General features: G+C 41.2%; 1 protein-coding gene across 1 annotated transcript in view; it reads right to left on the bottom strand.

Annotated features, from left to right (window-relative positions):
* The window catches only part of FER1L6 (fer-1 like family member 6), a 132,253-nt gene continuing 112,433 nt past the window's right edge, over nt 1,784-21,603 (bottom strand). The window contains exons 37-40 of the mRNA XM_005688861.3: nt 18,889-19,130; nt 16,997-17,160; nt 5,538-5,638; nt 1,784-3,803 (exon numbers count right to left, since the gene is read on the bottom strand). Of these exons, the coding sequence (XP_005688918.2) occupies nt 3,620-3,803; nt 5,538-5,638; nt 16,997-17,160; nt 18,889-19,130 (691 nt within the window). The 3' untranslated portion in view covers nt 1,784-3,619. The remainder of the gene's footprint in view (nt 3,804-5,537; nt 5,639-16,996; nt 17,161-18,888; nt 19,131-21,603) is intronic.

Here is a 21,603-nt window from a genome sequence, read left to right as displayed (position 1 = left end):
CGGAACTCAACTGTTATCTGTTGAATGAATAAACACCAACTGGCCCCAGCTGTGACAAAGACAGTTTAGTTTTCCAATTTCCATTCATGTGCCTTTTGAGGGAAAAGAGCAAGAAAGGCACAGGCCATTTCTATTACTGGAGAATTGGATATCATATCCCATGAGTTGTTTCATGATGTTGTTGCTGGTATTCCATTTTGCTTAGTTAGTTTGAGGGGAAAGATTTAAATGTTGTTTTTTAAAAAAACATAAACAAAACCACTCTGAACCAGATTGAAGCAGTAAGAACAACTCTAATCAGTCAAATGAATAGATTTAAATTAATCGACCCTGAGGGGTGGGATGGGGGTTAAGGATGGGGAACACATGTACACCCATGGCTGATTCATGTCAATGTATGGCAAAATTTACAATATTGTAAATTAGCCTCCAATTAAAATAATTAATTTTTTTAATTAAAAAAAATGAATCCCATTGAAGAACACAAGTAGGGACTCATATGACAGCTTCTTGGGAAATGGGTATTCTGCTTTAATTTTTTAAACTGTTTTAGTTTTTGGTCGTGCTGGGTCTTCACTGCTGTTTGTGGCTTTCTCTAGTTGCGGCGATTCGGGGCTCCTCTTCATTGCGGTGCACCGGCTACTCATTGCAGTGGCTTCGCTTGTTGCGGTGCACAGGCCCTAAGCGCCCTTCAGTAGTTGTGGCCCGAGGGCTCTGAAGTGCGGGCTCAGAAGTGGTGCAGGGCTTTAACCAACCGTTAGGCAGCATCTGGCATCTTCCCGGACCAGGCATCAAGCCCTTGTCTCCTGCGTTGGCAGGCAGGTTCTTAACCACTGTCCCACCAGGGGAGTCCTGAGTTTTTAAAATTCTTAAGCTGTAGTTCCCTAAGGCTAGCTGTGCACAGTTGGCCTAGAACATTATTTTATTTATTTATTTTCTACACAGGATAGGCCATGAATGATAATCTACGTGTAAAACACCAGAGCTGATTCCAAAATTACCCTCATTTACCATTGCTCCTCACACTTTTCTTATAACACCATCTGATTTGACAGTGCTTCAAATACTTTTGCTTTTCAGTATTCAGTATGACCTCAAAGAAAATTTGAGCTGTATTTAACTTAGAAGAACTTTCCGTTTTTATTGTGGATTGAACAATGTGTATTGTTTCGTCAAGTGTTGACTTGGCATTTCACTGTCCAGAATCCAGCAGAAAGCATAATACCTTCCTCCCAAATCTGTCCTAAAAATAAAGTTGTTCTTTTGCTTTTCAACATCACAGCAAAAGTGTGTTGTGCTTCTCCCTAAACTTCATCCATGACAATCACATTCCTTACTTAGGGCTCTTCTTAGACAAACCATAACCTAGAGATAAACAATATCTTGAGGAGGTTCTGGATGCAAAATCCACGGTGACAAGAGGCTGTGTTTATCTTACCTCTGCTGTATCCCACTGCTCGGCACATAAGGGACACTCAATAAATAGTTTCAAATGAAAACCTTTAAATTTATAATTGTTCATTAAACATTTGATATTCAAAATAATGCATATTTATTTTAGAAGTCTTAGGAAAAATAGAGAAACAAGAAGGGAAAGAAAAAATACTGCTACTTAATGTGAAAGTGAAGTCACTCAGTCGTGTCCAACTCTTTAAGACCCCATGGACTGTAGCCTACCAGGCTCCTCTGTCCACGAGATTTTCCAGGCAAGAGTACTGGAGTGGGTTGCCATTGCCTTCTCCAACTGCTACTTAAAGATGACCACTATTAACACTTTGGCATATTCCTCCAGACATTTAATTTATGCATATGTACATATTTTTCCTTTTAAATCACACTATAGTTTTTTAAAAAAAAATTTACAGTGTACTCAGTGTATATATTCCATGCCTTCAAGTAATTTGAGCTATATCATTATTGATGTCTGTTATTTCACAATAAGAATGATCCATAGTTTATGTAACTAATCACACTAGGAAACGTCAATGCTTTAAATGCTCTAGTTTTTAGCACGTCAGAAAAATAGGACTTATGTTTACTAAAGAGTGACTGTCTAGGGCCAGAATTCAGGGAGCAACACTAATACTTCAATCTTTGATGAATCAGGAACATTCTAAATGACTTTTCATGTGGAAGTAATATGCTTCATTTTACAGAAGTAACATATGTGTGAAGCGAAGTGAAAGTCGCTCAGTCGTGTCCGACTCTTTGCGATCCCATGGACTATAGCGTCCATAGAATTCTCCAGGCCAGAATACTGGAGTGGGTAGCCTTTCCCTTCTCCAGGGGATCTTCCCAACCCAGGGATCAAAGCCAAGTCTCCTGAATTACAGGCAGATTCTTCAAAGCTGAGCTATGTGTAAGACTATCCAAAGGAAACAGTAGCCCCAGTGCTTCTGGTGTCAAGAGGGGAACCCCAATCCAGCTTCCTCCATACCGCCAAATGGCCCCTCAAGAAAGAAAGAAAAAACAGTTGCCGTACTTATTCGTGTTTAAGGCCAAACATTCCAATTCCTTCGTTTCCTATTTCACCTGAGAACACTAGTCCCTCACTTCTGCTCCCTGCTTTAGACGGGATGGCAGATCTAGACTGTGTTACTTTGAAGATCAAATCATTCATTTAAGAAAAACCGACCCCATCTGACAGGTGTATTGGGTATTGTTTCTAAGACTGCTTTTGAAATTAATCTGTGCTTAAGAGTCATGACAGAACCTACCATATATGGTGGTGGTAAGATTGAATAATGCGGATGATGGTTATTCACATCACGGTGTAGGGCTAGGGGGCACCATATTTGGTGGGGATTATATATCTGACTAAAGAGAATTCCTACTGGTCTCATGGAGCTCCCCATCCTATTCACACATACCCAGAATCATAGTTTAATTCCCACTTGGAAATTGCCATATGCTAAATAAATACGCATAAATACAAATGGATTTCTCCAGAACTCATTACTACTATTGAGCATGTTCTACAAGCATTTAATGGAAAACCAGCAACATCTCCTGTTTAGATGGGACCGTCAATGATGAAGTATTTTAAGTGGTGTATGTAAAGTTTATTCCAAGCCAGCTTCTCAGCCTGAATAAGTGAATGTGTCCTGTAAACTGTAAGGATTAAAACAAGGTTAAGATATATGGGACAGGTTAAACATCTAGTAATTTGCTAAAATGCTTTTAGTTTAATTTGGAGTAAAAACAAAAATTACTTAATACTTAAAAAAAAGTGTTTCCAATAATATCTGAGACCTAGAATTAAATTTCTCAGAATAAAACCAATTATGGAATATTCACCTAAGTCAATTTGAGGTCACCAGTGATTACTATAGGGTAAAGGAACCATTATTTCATGCTGCTCATGGGCAAAACCATGACTTAAGGCTTTTCAGTTGGAAAAAGGGTAGCAGGGGTTGGAGCAGGGAGGGACTGTTCCTCTCCCATTTCCTCCAAGAACAGCTGAGGTGTCCTTAGTTGTAGGGAGTGGTGCTTAGGTCTTTGGGTTTACCCCCTTAGCGCCCAGTGTGGTGCCTGCACAGAGCACACATTCCTATCTATTTACAGAGGAGGAAGAAGAGGGGGTCAGCAGAAAGGGAAGGTCTGGATTCTCCACGACCCTCTACGGGCCCCCAACAATCCTGTGGCTGATGGCTCCCGGCAAGGTATAGATGAAGAGGACCAGGAAGATGATGAGGATGATCAGAATGAACCCGATGATGATGTACTTCTTGTAATTCCTCCAGATGAGGTGGTACAGGCACTTGAAGGGGCTCACGAACCAAGAGAAGGAGGTGTTCGGGCGGCTGAGAAGGAAGCAAGAGAAGATCAGGGAAGGTGCCAGGTTGTGAACACATACGAATCTCAAGATCTCAGGAAGGATTTCTGACTCTCAGTTTTGTGAGGACCCACAATGAGAGGCCTGAAAATGGGAGAAGACCGTGCTGTCTTCAAGCAGGAGCACGCTAACTTTTTATGTGATAATGATTCCTCATCATTTTAGAGTGGTCCTGAGGAGGGCAAGAGCTTAGTTAGAACCTAGCCAGAGAACTGAGAGCCCTCTGTCTGTCCTGCCCTGACCAGTTCAAGCCTCACCTCTTCTATGAAGCCCTCCCTGACTACCCCAGTCCACAATAATTCCTCTGGCTCTGAATTCCTGCCTCACTCATTGCTTGACCCTACCCCCTTTTTGAACCTAACATGTGTTTTCAACACTGACTATTTTATGAATCTGTGTGCTCTCCCTAAACAGACTGAAGGCTTCTGGAAGGCAGAGTTTATATCTTATATTTCTCTGGTGTTCTTCAAAGTGTTTCCAACCATTATGTTCCCAACACTATGACAGATTAAATATAGGTGCAAAGAAAGGAACACCTACTCATCAGAAGACACTTGGGTCCAGGGAGGAACAAGTTAGCTGCAATTTGAGAGAGTATTCTGTGTACATATTTCATATCTATCGATACATGTGTTTACTTTTTTAACTTTTTTTTTTTAGTTTTTCTGATTTGGACCATTTAAAAAGTCTTTATTGACTTTGTTTCAATATTGGTTTTGTTTTATGTTCTGATTCTTTTACCACAAGCCATGTGGGGTCTTAGCTCCCCAACCAGGGGTTAAACTCACACCCTCAACATTGGAAGGTGAAGTCTTAACCACTGGACCACCAGGGAAACCCTGTATGTTTACTTTTTAATTGATGTATAACCGTGATTTAAACTGAATATGGTAATCCTTGCTCCTAGTAAATTCTACTTCTGGAAATTTATTTTAAGTGATAATTTATAAAGGGGAAACATTTTTATCATATTATAATAATGGAAAAATGTGGAAGTAAACTAAGCATCCAACTATGGGATGGCAACCAACTTAAATATGGGTATCGAGTCTGTGAACAGTTCCACAGCCATTAAAAAGACTCCTCTGACAATTATGGCAACAAGGTAAAATCTTTCAGCCAAGGATGAGTGAAATATGAAGATAACTTTGTATGCATGATTAGAGAAAGGCAAGGAAAAGAATTCTTGTGAAACTCATTCCCATACAAAATTATTGAAAGAATATATGAAATTACTCTGGAATTGCTTATTTGGTAGTATGATGATAAAGTGTCCTTTTCATTTGCTGGATACTGTGTAAGATTTTTGGAATATTTTTCAATTATAGAACCATGCCAATAAAGAATCAGCCTGCAATGCAGGAGACACGGAAGACCTGAGTTCGATCCCTGGATTGGGAAGATCTCCTGGAAGAGGAAAATGGTAACCCACTCTAGTATTCTTGCCTGGAGAATCCCACAAACAGAGGAGCCTGGCGGGCTACGGTCCATGGGGTTGCAAAGAGTTTGATACAACTGAGTGACTAAGCACAAACAAACACAAAGAACCAAAAACTACACGAACTGGATAGTACCCATCGACTCCTCCTCACTCTCGCTTCTCCCAGAGGGATGTTTTGGAGGAATGCTTGCATCCTCTGATATGGGGACCACAGAGGGCCTTTCCCATGTCTAATCCCTTCACCCCCGTGACTTCACTCACTTGGGCTTGTCCAGGGGCTCTGGCTCCTTTCGGGCTTTTCCAACAGGATTTTTCTCGGCTTCCTCTGCCGTCACAAGGTGGAACTCGGCTTCAACCTTGCCCTGCACAGAGACACAACTCTGTTTCCAGTCGCAAAGAACTGCGGGGTGGGGGTTGGGGGGGCAAGGCCAACTTTCTAGAAGTGTTGTCATGTGGGAGAACGCCAGGAAGGATTTCGGCTGCTTTATTATTAAGGAAATATTATCTTTTTGGTCCCGGGAGAAGCCATTTTTATGATAGAAAATAAAAGTCCTGAAATAATGTTACTCGAGTTTTGTAAGGCGAGGGGGTCCCATGTGTACGCATAGACACACAAATTTCATTTGTAATCATTTAGTATCTGTAGAAGCAATATGAATTATAGAAAATAGAAAAGGAGACTAATTACTTGAGTAGCAAACCCTTTCGAATGTACTACCATCTTTCTTCTCTGTTGATGGCTCTCAAGAGGAAGGACTATTTCACTTGTAATCATTTAATATCTGCAGAAGTAACACGAATTATAGAAAACAGAAAAGGGGACTAATGACTTGATAGCAAACCCTTTTGAATCTGCTACCATCGCTCTTCTCTGTCAATGACTCTCAAGCAGAGCTGGGTGTGTGTGGACCTACATTTGCCAAATGGCTTTTCTGCCATCCTTGCTTTTGTTGTGCCCTCTAAGTATTTTAGAATTACCTTTTATTCTAGCACTCTCTTCCCTTCTCTCGCCTCAGTGAGAAACAGTCTCTTTGGTTTGAAAATTGTGAATCATATGCTTCTTCAGAGCACCGTGCCAAAGTTATTGGCAGGGATGTACGTCTTGGGGTATCAAAGGATGAGACAGGACTTCTGTAAAAGGAGAGAGTCATTCTTTCTTGTTTATTCACTTCTTTTGGAGGCTCCCTGTATACCAGGCACTGTTCTAGGCCTTGGGGATTAATGATTAAGAAAAATAGGATCCTTGATCTATTAGAGCTTCTGTTTTTGGTGGAGGAGACCCTCTCTCCTGCTCCTTTGGTTTTGTGGATCAAGATTCAAGGTGAGGGACTTCCCTTGTGGTCCAGTGGTTAAGACTCCATGCTTTCAATGCAGGGGACACAGGTTTAATCCCTGGCCAGGGAATTAAAGCCCCACATATTGTGTGGTGTGGCCAAAAAAAAAAACAAAATTAGAAAAGATTCAAGATGATAGGAGGGACACAGAAGTGGCAGGAGACTGGAGCAACATCAAGGAATTTTAGCACCGACGTTTGCTGTTAAGTTTGCCTTTCTGAATCCTGTGTGGATGGGGCATTACTTGACTTCCAAGGTTGATTTCCTACCCAGGAAAAAGGTCTAAGGTTCTAATGAACCAATGATCTAGCGTTAACTTATTTATTCTTTCTGAAAAAGCCAGGGTTTCCTCATATACATATGTACATATATTTCATTTTTATTTATTTATTTTATTGTCTGTGCTGGGTCTTCATTGCTGCACAGGCTTTTTCTCCAGTTGCGGTGAGCGGGGCTCACTGCTGCTCTCCAGTTGTGGCAGGCAGGGGTCTCATCGCGGTGGCTTCTCTTGTTGTGGAGCCCGGCTCTAGCTCGCGTGGGCTTCAGTAGGTGTGGTGCGTGGGCTCTAGAGCACAACATGGGTTGTGGCTCCCAGGCTCTAGAGCGCAGGTGCGACAGCTGTGACCCGTGGGCTTAGTTGCTCCACGGCACGGGCTCTTCCCAGATCTGGGATCAAACCTGTGTCTCCTACTTTGGCAGGTGGATTCTTTACCACCAAGCCACCAGGGAAGCCTAAGCCAGGGCTTCTTAATAAACAGATTCAGTTGCTGGCAGCCATGAAAATGTAATCATGGGAGAAATTAGAGAGAAGTAGAGTATTTGGGGTGAGTTTGGATCTCTGGGTTGGGAAGAGCCCCTGGAGAAGAGAAAGGCTACCCACTCCAGTATTCTGGCCTGGAGAATTCTCCATGGGGTCACAAAGAGTCAGACACCACTGAGTGACTTTCACTTTCACTTTTTTTTTTTTTTTCACTTTTTTGGAGCAGGCTCAGAGAGGTAATGTCATGGCTGTCTGAATTAGCAAAGAAGCACAATGGGCTTTTATTACAAGTGAAGTCATGAGTTCAAATCTAGGTAATCTCATCCATTCTTTAGACTAGTACTGTAACCCAACTCAGAAGGGATTAAATTCATATGACCCAGAAATATTCCTTAAAAATATGTGTACATACGTGTACCCCAATGTTCATCGCAGCACTGTTTATAATAGCCAGGACATGGAAGCAACCTAGATGTCCATCAGCAGATAAATGGATAAGAAAGCTGTGGTACATATACACAATGGAGTATTACGCAGCCATTAAAAAGAATACATTTGAATCAGTTCTAATGAGGTGGATGAAACTGGAGCCGATTATACAGAGTGAAGTAAGCCAGAAAGAAAAACACCAATACAGTATACTAACACATATATATGGAATTTAGAAAGATGGTAATGATAACCCTGTATGCGAGATAGCAAAAGAGACACAGATATAAAGAACAGACTTTTGGACTCTGTGGGAGAGGGAGAGGGTGGGATGATTTGGGAGAATGGCATTGAAACATGTATACTATCATGTAAGAAACAAATCGCTAGTCTAGGTTCGATACAGGATACAGGATGCTTGGGGCTGGTGCACTGGGATGACCCAGAGAGATGATATGGGGAGGGAGGTGGGTGGGAGGTTCAGGGTTGGGAACTCATGTACACCTGTGGTGGATTCATGTCAATGTATGGCAAAACCAATACAGTATTGTAAAGTAAAAAAATAAAAAATTTTAAAAAAGAAAAAAAATATATGTATATATACTCATTCCTATTGAGAAACTTTGGCTCCATCAGCAATGCCTTGCACATAAAGGGACTGAGGAAATGCTTGGAAAGAAAGAATATAAAGCTTTTATCCATTCTTGTCACTCCTCTACACATCTATCAACAGTACAATAATAGTAATATAACTCTAACTGTAATTGCAACACTTTATTGAATGCTTGTTTCATCCCAGATTTGTTTTTTTTGTCTATAATCTATCATCCAGTGACTAGCAAAGTAGGTCTCCTTTATATTGATAGAGAAATAAAGCCATAAAAGTCAAATAACTATCCCAAGGTCCCATAGGCAATTAGCTAACCAACTGGAATTTGAACCAAACTCTGTATGATTCCAAAGTTCATGCTCTTTCCTTTATAGCAGGCTTCCTTCCAATTGCCAGGTAATTGGACTAAAATTGTTATGGGACCCTTCCCGGCTCTAACATGAGATGATTCTATGATTGTCTTCATCATTGCCACCTAAAGGCATTTGTCTTCTTGGGCCTTAGTTTCCTCATCTATCAAATGGCCAGAGGCTCTTTAAAGCAACTTGGCTCTGCTAGGTTTCATGAAAGGCAGAGTTAGAGCTTAGGGTAACCGTGTAAGATTTCATGGCTGGAATAAACCGAAGAAGCCAGCTCCCAATGCATAGCAGAGAGGGCTTCCAATCTGCAAGATAAGACCCTCTGGCTGATTTCCAGAGGTTTTCCAGCAATGATCTGGGCTCCACTGTGCACACTTTTATATGCTAGGAGGCTCATTCAACTCCTCATTCAACTTGACAGAGTTTAAGAGTCACTAACCAACTGCTGGGCTCCAGAATGTTTGGAAGAGAGGACAAAATCCAATGGAGAACAAGTGAGTATGAGAGTGAAGGGATCATAGGTGCCTTTTTTTCTTCATTGCTTAACAATAAGCTTAGCTAGAGTGCTGTATAACTTGCATGGTGGTATATTATTCCATTTAAACCACTTGACCGCTTGGAAAAATAGATGACATTTTTATTCCCAGTTTACAGCCCAGGAAACGAAGGCTTGATGATGTTTGCTAACTTATGCCACAAAACTAGGATTTGTACCCAGGTCCTCTGACACCAAATCCCATCCTCCGCTATTTTGGAAGAAAAGCTATGACAAACCTAGAGTATTAAAAAGCAGAGATGTCACTTTGCCAACAAAGGTGCATATAGTCAGTGCTGTGATTTTTCTAGTAGTCATGTATGGGTGTGAAAGTTGGGCCATAAAGAAGGCGGAGCACCAAAGAATTGATGCTTTCGAACTGTGGCACTGGAGAAGACTCTTGAGAGTCCCTTGGACAGCAAGGAGCTCAAACCAGTAAATCCTAAAGGAAAGAAACCATGAATATTCATGGGAAGAACTGATGCTGAAGCTCCAATACTTTGGTCACCTGATGTGAAGAGCCGACTCATTGGAAAAGATACTGATGCTGGGAAAGATTGAAGGCAAAAGAAGGGGGCGACAGAGGGTGAGATGGTTGGATGGCATCATTGACCCAATGGACATGAGTTTGGAGAGACAGTGTCTCCGGGAGACAGTGATGAATAGGGAAGCCTGGTGTGCTGCAGTCCATGGGTTGCAAAGAGTTGGACACGACTAAATAACTAAACAACAACATCTTCTGCTATTGTATGTGTCTAAGTGGTTTCATTCTGTGGAAGAAGTGAACCAGCCTATTTATTTAACAATCAATCAATATGCCTTTTCTGAAATGTTCAAGAAGAATCTTACAATCACCGCCATTCCCCAGCATTAGAATATATTTTTGACGTTAAATGTTGAAAACACACACTTGCTATAAAGAAGAAAAATGTTGCACAGATGAGGCCAGATACAAAATAATACACTATGTGTGATTTCATTTAGCTAAAGAAGGCAACAGATCAATTAATGAGGTTAGAGGTCAGGATAGCGGTCAGGACAGCGGCATGAGTGGTCTGGGTCACTGGAGAGATTCTGCTTTTTTGTCTAGGTACTGATGGGAGTGTTCAGTGTGTGAAAAGTCATGGTTGGTACGGCCTGGCATGCTGCGATTCATGGGGTCACAAAGAGTCGGACACGACTGAGCGACTGAACTGAACTGAACTGAACTGAACACTTTTCTAGAATGTATATTACTCTTTTCTGTATGTAAATATATTATGTATTAATAAAATTGGCTTTAAAAAAGAAAAGAAAAACATGTTTTTCGCTTCCATCTAATGGCTGGCCTTCAGTAACAGGGACTAGTAGAGCAAGGCCTAGCATAACACAGCACAGGAGTTGAGTGAGTAGGATTTGGTGCAGACAGATTTATATCTGAAATCAGATTCTGCCACTTACTAGCTGTGTGACCTTGGGTGAGTTACCTGCCCATTCTGAGTCTCACTCATCTGGGGATGTTAATAGCATGTACCCCATAAAGTTGCTTTGAAAAATAAATAATATTTATACAGTGCTCACTCCAGTGCTTGGTGAATATCAAACTTTTAAAAAATCATAGTTCTTACTTTCAACACTACTTCATGGACAGAAATGCATAATTTAATGAGAAATATATTCTGCTTATTCAAAAAACTCTCAAAGAAGTCCCAAGGACCCATATTCTCACAGAAAAAATTTAAAGGAAAAAACAAAAAGGAGGCAGAGGATATGAAATGAGTTCTGCTCAAAGCATAGGAGTCATCAGCTAATATTATGAAGAGCCTCGACCCCGCTTCACTGCCCTGCCTGAGTGGGCATGAGGCATTTATCTGGCATCACAAAGGCAGCAGGGGGAAGGTGTTTACTGACGCAGTCTGATAAACATTGCTCCTCATTGCATATCTCTCCACACAGAGGCCATATCCGATTTCAATCATCAGTATTCAACCAAGCACCAAGGAGAGGTCTTAAGCTAATAATATCCTCCCAACGTAATTTTGAATCAGAGCTGGAAAAAGTGGACACTTTGAGAGACTATCTGTTACCCTAATGACATCTATGGATGGGAGAAATGATAAGGAAAGGCCCTGACAAGACTAATCTGTGGTGTCACGGCCATCGCTTACAGGCTTCACAATTCACTGAGCCCGGACGGTGGAAGCTGCGGGAGGCCGAGAAGTGATTCTGTTGAGGCTGGATATGCTGCTTCAGCGGTAACGACTGCTTTCTAAACACAACTCTCCCTTGTATGAGATGAGGCATTCTCAGACATTAATGGTGGGAATGTATGCTGGTTAAATCCTTTAGGAAGGGGAATACACATATACACATACATATATACATGAAAGAGAACATCGCTCAGTCGTGTCAGACTCTTTGTGACCCCATGGACTGTGTTCTCCAGGCCAGAATACTGGAGTGGATAGCCTTTCCCTTCTCCAGGGGATCTTCCCAACCCAGGGATCGAACCCAGGTCTCCCACATTGCAGGCGGATTCTTTACCAGCTGAGGCACAAGGGAGGCCCACATACACATATCTATGTACATGCACACATATGCACGTGTGTGTGACTGTGTGCATTACAGTACACGATCATACTCTGAACCTCGAACTCCATTTCTCAATAGCTAATTTAAGGAAATAATTCAAAACTCAGAAAAAGCTTTAGCACAAAACACATAGTCATTATTCTTTTGGATATTCAAATTGTCCTGTTTGTTATAATGAGATGTCTCAGGTTTACATTGCATTTATCTGCCCCTGACCTGGAGTCAGCCATTTCCCCAAAGATATATGGATTCTTTTAGTAGGAATTGGTATTTAGAAACAAGTGTCAGGGTGCTAGGAATCTTGTTTGCTATTGAGTTAGAAAAAAATATTTTTAAATTCACGAGTCAATGATGATACAAAAAAAAGCAAGAGAAAAAAATCTCATACCACTAAGTATGAATCTTACACTAATTCTTGATTCAAAAACTTGGTAGTGAATGGAGAGAATTAAACATTTATCTGATTTTTTTAGGGGATGTGGTGACTATAATATATATCCATTTGATAAGAGAAAGCTCTTCTTAACACATAAATGCCAACTAATAAATGAGAAACAATGATATAGTTAGATAATATATGGATGGATAGATAGATAGATAGCCAGATAGATAGACAGATGCTAGATAAAAATGGCTGGGGGCCTATTTGAAAATAAAATAGATCATAAAGATAAGTAATAGCAACATATCAACTATGACTGAATCTTAGTTTTAAAAAACAGCTATAAAATACATTTGAGGACAATAGGGCATCCTTTCTACAGAAGGAGAAATGAATATGATATGGGTATCAAGTTGTATTAGGCAATATTATTAATTTATACGTGATGATGGCATTATAGTTATGTAAGAGGATGTCCATATTCTCAGGAGATGCACATGGAAGTATTTAAGGGTAAAGTGTTAGAATGTCTACAACTTACTCCTAAGTGGTTCAGCCAATGTATGTGTGTGTGTATCTATACCTATACATATATATATATGCACACATATATATATTCTCATATACAGGCAAAATAATTATGGCAAAATTTCAACAAATGCTGAATCTAGATGGTGAGTATCTAGACCACCTAAGTGGCTGATCGTTGTCCTGGTCAACTTTTCTGCATGCTTAAATTTTTTTAAATGAATATATGTTGAGGAAAAACACATGATCTAACTGTGGCATTTCTATTTTGAGAATATAAAGAGTTAATCATATTCATAATACTATGTAGAGGAATGCTTATTATAACACTGAATAAAACAAAATGAACAAGGCATTATTTTTAACATAGAATGATCAAGACTATATAAAATTAACCAAAATCTATATATATCGGGAATAACAATATGTATTAGCAATTTTTTTTTGAGCAATGTGCATATGGGCACTATTTCTTCCTTTCTGCATTTTGGTGTCTTTTGAATTTTCTATAAATGCATATAATATAGTTTGTCTTAAAAATGATCTTCAGGTGAAAAATATCTCCCCTCTCTGCTCCTGTAGAATCTGAATTTGCCATGTACTCTTCAGATAGGTCTGTCTACAGGTCTCCTCAGCTAAACTGTGAATTTCTGGATGGCAGGAATGTGTCTTATTGATTGCTGAGCCTTTAGCACCTAGCATATGAGTATAGAGCCGTAGTAAATGCTGACAACTGTTTTTTCATACTAAACTGAGAGCAAAGAAACATCTCTTTTAATTTTAGTTATTATGCTCTTGGGACTTACCTGGGCTACCTACCTGTAGACTCAAAAGATTAACCTATAAAAGAAACTTCCTGATCTTCATCTCCTAAAAGAGTGATTTCTTTGAAGGTTGCTTTTAGCAGGATAATTAGATGTATAATGCAATGTGTTTCATGAAAAACATGTTCTATACATATTCCCGTTCCTTCACCAAAGGATGCCTGTGCTTTTGCAATTCCATTTGGAGCTGTTTTTCACTCACTATCCATATTCCACACTAGGAGCTGTGTGATCCAAGTCTCTCAATTACACCACTTGGGTGTACAGATAAGTGGCTTTAAAAATAAGCCTGGCAGGTGGCAGAGCCCATAAACAAACCCCTCCTGGCTGCTGGTAATTGGAATAAGAGGACAGTGATGTTCTGACTGCTGGCTTCAAGGCACAGGAGGGGAGTTCACACAGAGTTGGAAATAGAAAATGTCTTTGCTAGAAACACATCTTGGAGGCATCCAGTCTAAACTACTCATTTTACAGGCATGGAAACTGTAAAAATGAGTAGACAGAAATCTCAATTAAAATAGAGTGGAGAGATCAGAAAAGGGGGCTGTCATGCCCTATGCAGACAGCAGAGCCTAACAGGAAGAAGAAAGACTTCCTCTTCTCGCCTGGCCACAGCTCGTCCAATGAGAGACAGTCACGACTCAGCCAACGAAAAGCCATGGAGTCTTTGTTAACTGTAGCACTCCCAGCTGCCTTTTTCCCTCCATAAAAGAGTTCTGTCCATTTTTTTGCTGGGGACTTGCACATGGCTAGTCATGGTTGCAGACTTCAAACTGCAACTCTTTGTTAATCCCAAATAACCTGCTTCTGCTGGAGAGATAGCAAGCAGTCTACTGTTGGAGCATGTATCCACACTTTATACTTTTTTGTGGTTAAATTTTATTCCATTATATGGATATACCTGATGGTGACATATTTAAAGCCACTTAAAACTCAAAATGGACTATGTTTCAGGCATCCAAAATGGAACCAGGTGGTTTTATGGATGCAAGTTCCTAAATCATTGAGAACATCACTCTTCTGAACTGTATCAAATTCTAAGACACCACTCAGTTCAGTTCAGTTCAGTTCAGTCACTCAGTCATGTCTGACTCTTTGCGACCCCATGAATTGCAGCACGCCAGGCCTCCCTGTCCATCACCAACTCTTGGAGTTCACTCAGACTCATGTCCATCGAGTCAGTGATGCCATCCAGCCATCTCATCCTCTGTTGTTCCCTTCTCCTCCTGCCCCCAGTCCTTCCCAGCATCAGAGTCTTTTCCAATGAGTCAACTGTTTGCATGAGGCAGCCAAAGTATTGGAGTTTCAGCTTTAGTTTCAGTCCTTCCAATGAACACCCAGGATCTCCTTTAGACACCACCGCTGCTGCTGCTGCTGCTGCTGCTGCTGCGTCACTTCAGTCATGTCCGACTCTGTGTGACCCCATAGACAGCAGTCCACCAGGCTCCCCCGTCCCTGGGATTCTCCAGGCAAAAACACTGGAGTGGGTTGCCATTTCCTTCTCCAATGCATGAAAGTGAAAAGTGAAAGTGAAGTCACTCAGTCGTGCCCGACTTCGCAACCCCACTCAGTTCAGTTCAGTTCAATTCAGTTCAATTCAGTCGCTCAGTCGTGTCCGACTTTTTGCGACCCCATGAATCGCAGCACGCCAGGCCTCCCTGTCCATCACCAACTCCCGGAGTTCACTCAGATTCACGTCCATTGAGTCAGTGATGCCATCCAGCCATCTCATCCTCTGTCGTCCCCTTCTCCTCCTGCCCCCAAATCCCTCCCAGCATCAAAGTCATTTCCAATGAGTCAACTCTTCGCATGAGGTGGCCAAAGTCCTGGAGTTTCAGCTTCAGCATCATTCCTTCCAAAGAAATCCCAGGGCTGATCTCCTTCACTAGCCATCTTCAAAACAGTATCTGCCATCAGCTGCTCCCTGCAACCTTGCAGTTTCAAAGATCGCCCCTCCTTTTGCAACAATGTAATCATTTCAAACTCCAAACAATCCTTGCTTAAAAAGCACCCTTCTCGCCAGCTGGGTTTCTGATTGGTAACCAAAAAAATTCTGCTTAATTTTGTGGTGTTTTGCCTTTACCAGGCTCCCTCATTTTGTAGTGGAATAGAACACAGCTCAAGTGCTTCTTGAATCTGCCTCTCTCTGGCTGTAGTCCTAACAAACCTCAAATAAATGCCTCTTTACTTCAATCAGGTCTGTGTTTCTGAAATTTTTATTAACATATCCAATTTGTTTATCCATTCATCAGTTGATAGACATTTGGATGGCTCCAATCTGAGGTATTATGAATAACACTGCTATGAACCTTCATTTCTGAACTCATCCATTCATCAATCAGTTCACTAACTGAGCATCTATTATGTGCTAAGCCATGAAGCTTGGAATGGAATGCAGAGGTTGCCATATAGTAAAACCTCAGTGCATACTTGAGGGGACAGGAAAGAAGGTGCCTGCTTGAATTCTCATTCTTCCGATCCCATCTCACAGAGGGGATTGAAGTGAGAATGGAGGGAAGAGAAAGCCTCCAAGAACACACACTAGAACTAGACCCTATGGAGTCAGGTCAGCAGCTGCCATTTACCCAGTTAGGCTCAAAGAAATCCTTGCCTTGCCCCCACTGAGTCCGTAGAACAGAGAGAGATGGAGAACTCGGTCTCTACCCAGACCTGAGACCTGAAAGGTCCTGACTTGGGTTTGTTTTGACCTCTGGGCACTAGGAGCAGAAGGGAGAACACGCTCCCCCCAAGCCAAGGACAGAAGCAAAAGGGGGCCATCCATGCAGTCCTGGTCCCTTTTCTCAACTTCACTCAGCACGGGAGTCCTCCATCCTCCCTTACACAGGAATGATGAGGGGGCTCAAAGAAAGGGTAAGAGAAACTTTCTTCCCACTACTCATGAAATGTCTGAACTCCTACAGTATGTGCCATGCAGGATGGAGCAAGTTGGCAAGTTGGGAAAGGGGCGAATGGCTCTGCTCTCTGCCAGCATCCTCTGGAGCAAGTTTTAAAAGGATGGATCACTTTTTAAATTGAGTTTTTCGTTTGAAGGTGAAGGGATGAAGCATTTGCATTGAAATTGCACATTTGTCAGGAATGTATGCATAATTTCAAGAGATGTTGAAAAAAATTAATGCCAGAGGCATATGTTCAAGCCAAGAGGATGGAAACCCACCCTGACATAAATTGCTATTAAATCAAGCATGCTGAAATACAGAGGGCTTAATGCATTTATACATTTTTCAGAATTCTTGCTTCTCAGAAGAACCTTTGCCCTAAAGGGCTCTCTGTCATTTCAAGTCATTTTTCTTGAAGTTTACAAAATGACTCATTTAAAGAGCATGGGTCCTCTGCCTGCCCCACCCCATCTTCTATGGCTCTCACTTACTGTGAGTTCTTTGCTTTTAGCAAAAGGCCACCAGCCCCGCACACGCTTTTGCTGGAATATGGAAATCTTGCTCTCCTCACTTGCATTTTCAAATTTGGTGAGATCACAGGCTTTGGCAGACTTCGCTGCTCGGGGGAAACTATTGAGGTTCATCTCCAGGGAGCCTGTGAAGAGATGCCCTTAACAGGTTAGGGAAGGGCTTTAAAATCCGTCATTATCCTCATTCACCCACCCACTCATCTATCCTCTCACTGGTCATTCAGTCAGGACCACAAGGGATCAATAGGTTGTGCTAGGTATCCAGGACACAAATATGGCCAAGACATGTTTGTTGCATTTAAAGCATTAATAATGTGGCAGCACACCAGGACTTCCCTGGCAGTCCAGTGGTTGGGACTTCGTCTTCCAGTGCAGAGGGTGTGGGTTCAATCCCTGGTCAGGGAGCTTAAGATCCCACATGCCTCGCGGCCCAAAAGTCAAAACATAAAACAGAAGCAATATCATAGCAAATTCTATAAGGACTTTAAAAAGTGGTCCACATTAAAAAAAAAAGTATTAAATAAAAGAAAGTAGTGTGGCAGCAGGTAGAAGACCAGAGCAGAGCTACCGAATGTAACTTTCAAGTTCAGTTTCTGATGTCATCTGCTGGGCCTCTTCTCTGTTCCCCGAGTATGATCTAGATTCTGCGTCTATCCTCTGAGCTTTTCCCTGCCTTAGCACTGATCAGCCTAGAAGAACCTCCTCCCCTCACCACCCCTCCCTCTCTGAGTCCATTAAACTCCTCCAGGTTGGGGACTAAGTCTTACTGTCCCGGTAGCTACTCTTCCAGTACCTTCGTGGGTTCTCAACAATGAATTTTCTCTTATAAGAAAATTTATATACAATCTTTAAGGGGTTAGTTTCCACTCACAGTGGTTATAAAATATTTACCCTACTTCCCTATGTTATATAATCCATCCTGGAGCCTATTTCACACTCAGCGGTTTGTACCTCCCCCACCCCCACCCCTGGGTTGCCCCTCCCCCTTCTCTCTCCCCATCGGTAACCACTAGTTTGTTCTCTGTATCTGTAAATCTGCTTCTATTTGGTTACATTCACTAGTTTTCAACAAATAAATATAAGTCATAATAAGAGAATGCCATGAGATGACATTATATTTCTCTATCTTTAATAATCTTTCCTATTGCAAAAGTAATACTTGTTAACTGTGGACACTTAGAATGTGTACATGAGCAAAAAAAAAATTTTTCATAATCCTACCTCCCAAAAGTTAACCACTGCCCTACTCAGTTCATACCCTCATGTCAGTCTTTCTGTCTCTTTTGCTGTCTCTGACTATCTCTTTCTCTTATACAAATAAACATACTTTTTACCACAAGAGGATTTTTTTTTACATACTTTTTTCATTTAATGCACCTTGCCTAACTATCCAACTAGTCAAATATTCTAATTTTTTAATGGCTTCAGGGTTATTACTTATTGAACACTACCATGTATGAAACACTGTACTTCATTTTTAAATTAGATTATCAAATATATAGCTCCCAATACCCTCTGAAGTATATAATATTATTATTTCCATTTTACAACTGAGGAAAACTGAGGTACGGAGGAGACCAATAATTAGCTCAAAATTTAACAGCTTCTTGGCATTGGAGCAAAGATCAATTTAAGGTTACTTGAATATGTATCTTCTACCATAGGGATGTACCATAACTTACTGAGTCAATTACCTTATATTAAGGGCTATTTGGAATGTTTCAATATTTTGCTATCAAAATAATTAAACAGCGTCAAAATGATTATTTGTGGAGCAAACTCAGACTAAGCTCTCCAGAAGCTGGGATAAAACCCTCAGCATTAATATGACTTTGATAAAGCCTCCACCTTACCCAGAAAATCATCTGAGGACAGCCTTTCAAAATCCCAAACCTGGAGCACCAACACAGCTGGTGTCTTACACTCCGTCTTCTCTAATGAAAATATATGCTCCCTCTTGGAAATGACCATTTGCTTCTCTGCTGGGAGATACTGAAATGGAAATAGAAAGCGCCAGTTGAAGTTCCCCTCTCCGGTCAGGGAGTTGTAGTGTACGTCTGTCTCCTGCTTGTCATCTTCCAAACCCTTTAACCACCTGAATGAAGACAGAGAAAGAAGTAAACACTCTGAGCACACTGTTCATGCATCAGCATCACCAAGAGTGATTGAAGTAGTTTCATTGCGGTCACGGATCACAGTTTTAAAATTATGATATAGTTAGATTCAGATGGAAACTTTCATTGAATCTGAAAGCAATAAATAGGGATCAAAGGGTCTGAAGCACTTTGAAAGAAGACTCTCATTCTAAGTCAGGTTAAGGAATTGTCTTTGGTAGTTCTTACGTAGATCTGAAACCCCATGCAATTAAGAGGGCAAACCCAGGAAATGTGAAATGAAAGTTTAATATGAGTTTCTTCTCATCCTGGGAGACTTCTTTGTGGGGGAGGGGGCATTTCTGCACCCACTATATTACACTACATTTTATTACATTACTCCATTCCATAGATAAGTTAGCTAAACTCTGTGCCTTTGTTGCATCTGGAACATGGAAGCAATCACAGAATCTAGTTCATGGGAATTCTGAGGAATTACATGAGATAATATACGTCCAGAGCTTTGTGTACTCCAAATGATCTATTATGTTATTTCCTCTTAGTATTATCTGGTCTTTCTCCTCTGTGCTGAGTATAAAGTAAGCTATTATAAATACATTTTCCTCTAGTACTTTATCCATGGCTAATTAACTCTTGAGAAAATAGGTACTTTTAATTCAAACTAATTGATAATGCCATACCACTTACTTTCTGAAAGCAAATACCCCTTCCTCTACCCCAAACTACCCCAGAGCAGATAAAGATACTTCTCTTCTGAGAAGAGTGGTACCACTCAAGGTAAAGGCACAATTATTTAGATAAGGGTGCCTTTATTTAGGTAGTGAAAGTCATTCAGTCGTGTCCGACTCTTTGCGACCCCATGGACTGTAGAGTCCATGGAATTCTCCAGGCCAGAATACTGGAGTGGGTAGCCTTTCCCTTCTGCAGGAGATCTTCCCAACCCATGGATCGAACCTAGGTCGCCCACATTACAGGCAGATTCTTTACCAGCTGAGCCACAAGGGAAGCCCAAGAATATTGGAGTGGGTAGCCATCTCTTCTCCAGAGGATCTTCCTGACCCAAAATCAAACCGGGGTCTCCTGCATTGCAGGCAGATTCTTTACCAGCTGAGTCACAAGGGAAGCCCTAGAATATTGGAGGGGGTAGCCATCTCTTCTCCAGCAGATCTTCCCGACCCAGGAATCAAACCGGGATCTCCTGCATTGCAGGCAGATTCTTTACCAACTGAGCTATGAGGGAAGCCCTAAGGATATTTTTATTTAGGTAAGAGTACCTTTATTTAGCTAAAGATGGTGCTTGGCCAGTCAAGGTATGTGTCGTATCTGTTATGAGGCAAGGGCTGAACCAGATGTTGGGGGTGATGGGGAGCAAGCAGAGGTGATCTTTGCCTTGGTGGAGGCATGGAGGGGAGAGGATGGAGGGAAATGAGTGGGGTGGAAGAAGTCACCAGTGAGGGATATGCAAAGCCCTATGGAAGAAGAAGTTAGGGCACATTCTAAGACAGGAGAGAAGCTCAGTGTGACTAGAGAAGGCAAGGGGGAGAACTGATCCAGTGAGACGATAGGTAGCAGCTCATTATATGTGATATTTTAGGACTTATGAGAGACTTTAGATCCTTGTCCAGAGAAAATAGGATGTCATTAAAGGGTTTTAAGTATAGGACCGATGTGATCAGATTGTGATTTTAAAAGATAACTCATTTTTCAATGTGGAGAACAGATTATTGGAAGTAAGACTGAATATGGAGAGACCAATTCAGATAGTATTGACCCCAGCAAGAAATGATGGAGGGAAAGATGGTGATGGAGCTTTCCTGGTGGCTCCGTGGTAAAGAATCTGCCTGTGAAAGCAGGAGGTGTGGGTTTGATTCCTGGTCCAGGAAGATCTCACATGCCTTGGAGCAACCAAGCCTGGGCTCTAGAGCCCGGGAACCACATTTACTGAAGCCCACATGTTCTAGAGCCTGTGCTGTGCAACAAGAGAAGCCACAACAAGGAGAAGCCCATGCATCGCAACAAAGCAGCCCTGGCTTGCCGCAACTAGAGAAAGACCCGCACAGCAATGAAGACCCAGCACAGCCAAAGATAAACGAATACATGAAATTATTTTTTAAAAAAAAGATGATGATGTGGTGACGATGAAGAGAATGGATACTGCTGACAGCTAGTTGGGACCTAAAATGAATAAGACTTAATGGCATACCAGAAATGAGAGTGTCAGTGACGAAGATGGCTTCTTGTTGGGGGAAGACAAAGAGATAAAACTGAAAAGAATTTACTGTTTCTGAGATGAGTTTTATCTGAGGGCATACTTTTTGTTGTTGTTAAAAAATTGGTACACTTTATTACAATAATATTTATGCTTTATTGTTTGCATTTGAGAGTATACTGAATATTTTGAAAATAAGTAGTTTATCGAGAAGACTTTGGATGAGAAGCTATCTATAGTTATTA

The sequence above is a fragment of the Capra hircus genome, chromosome 14, assembly GCF_001704415.2.
Source record: "Capra hircus breed San Clemente chromosome 14, ASM170441v1, whole genome shotgun sequence".
NCBI classification, from domain to species: Eukaryota; Metazoa; Chordata; class Mammalia; order Artiodactyla; family Bovidae; genus Capra; species Capra hircus.
This window is presented reverse-complemented; position numbering and strand designations above follow the sequence as displayed.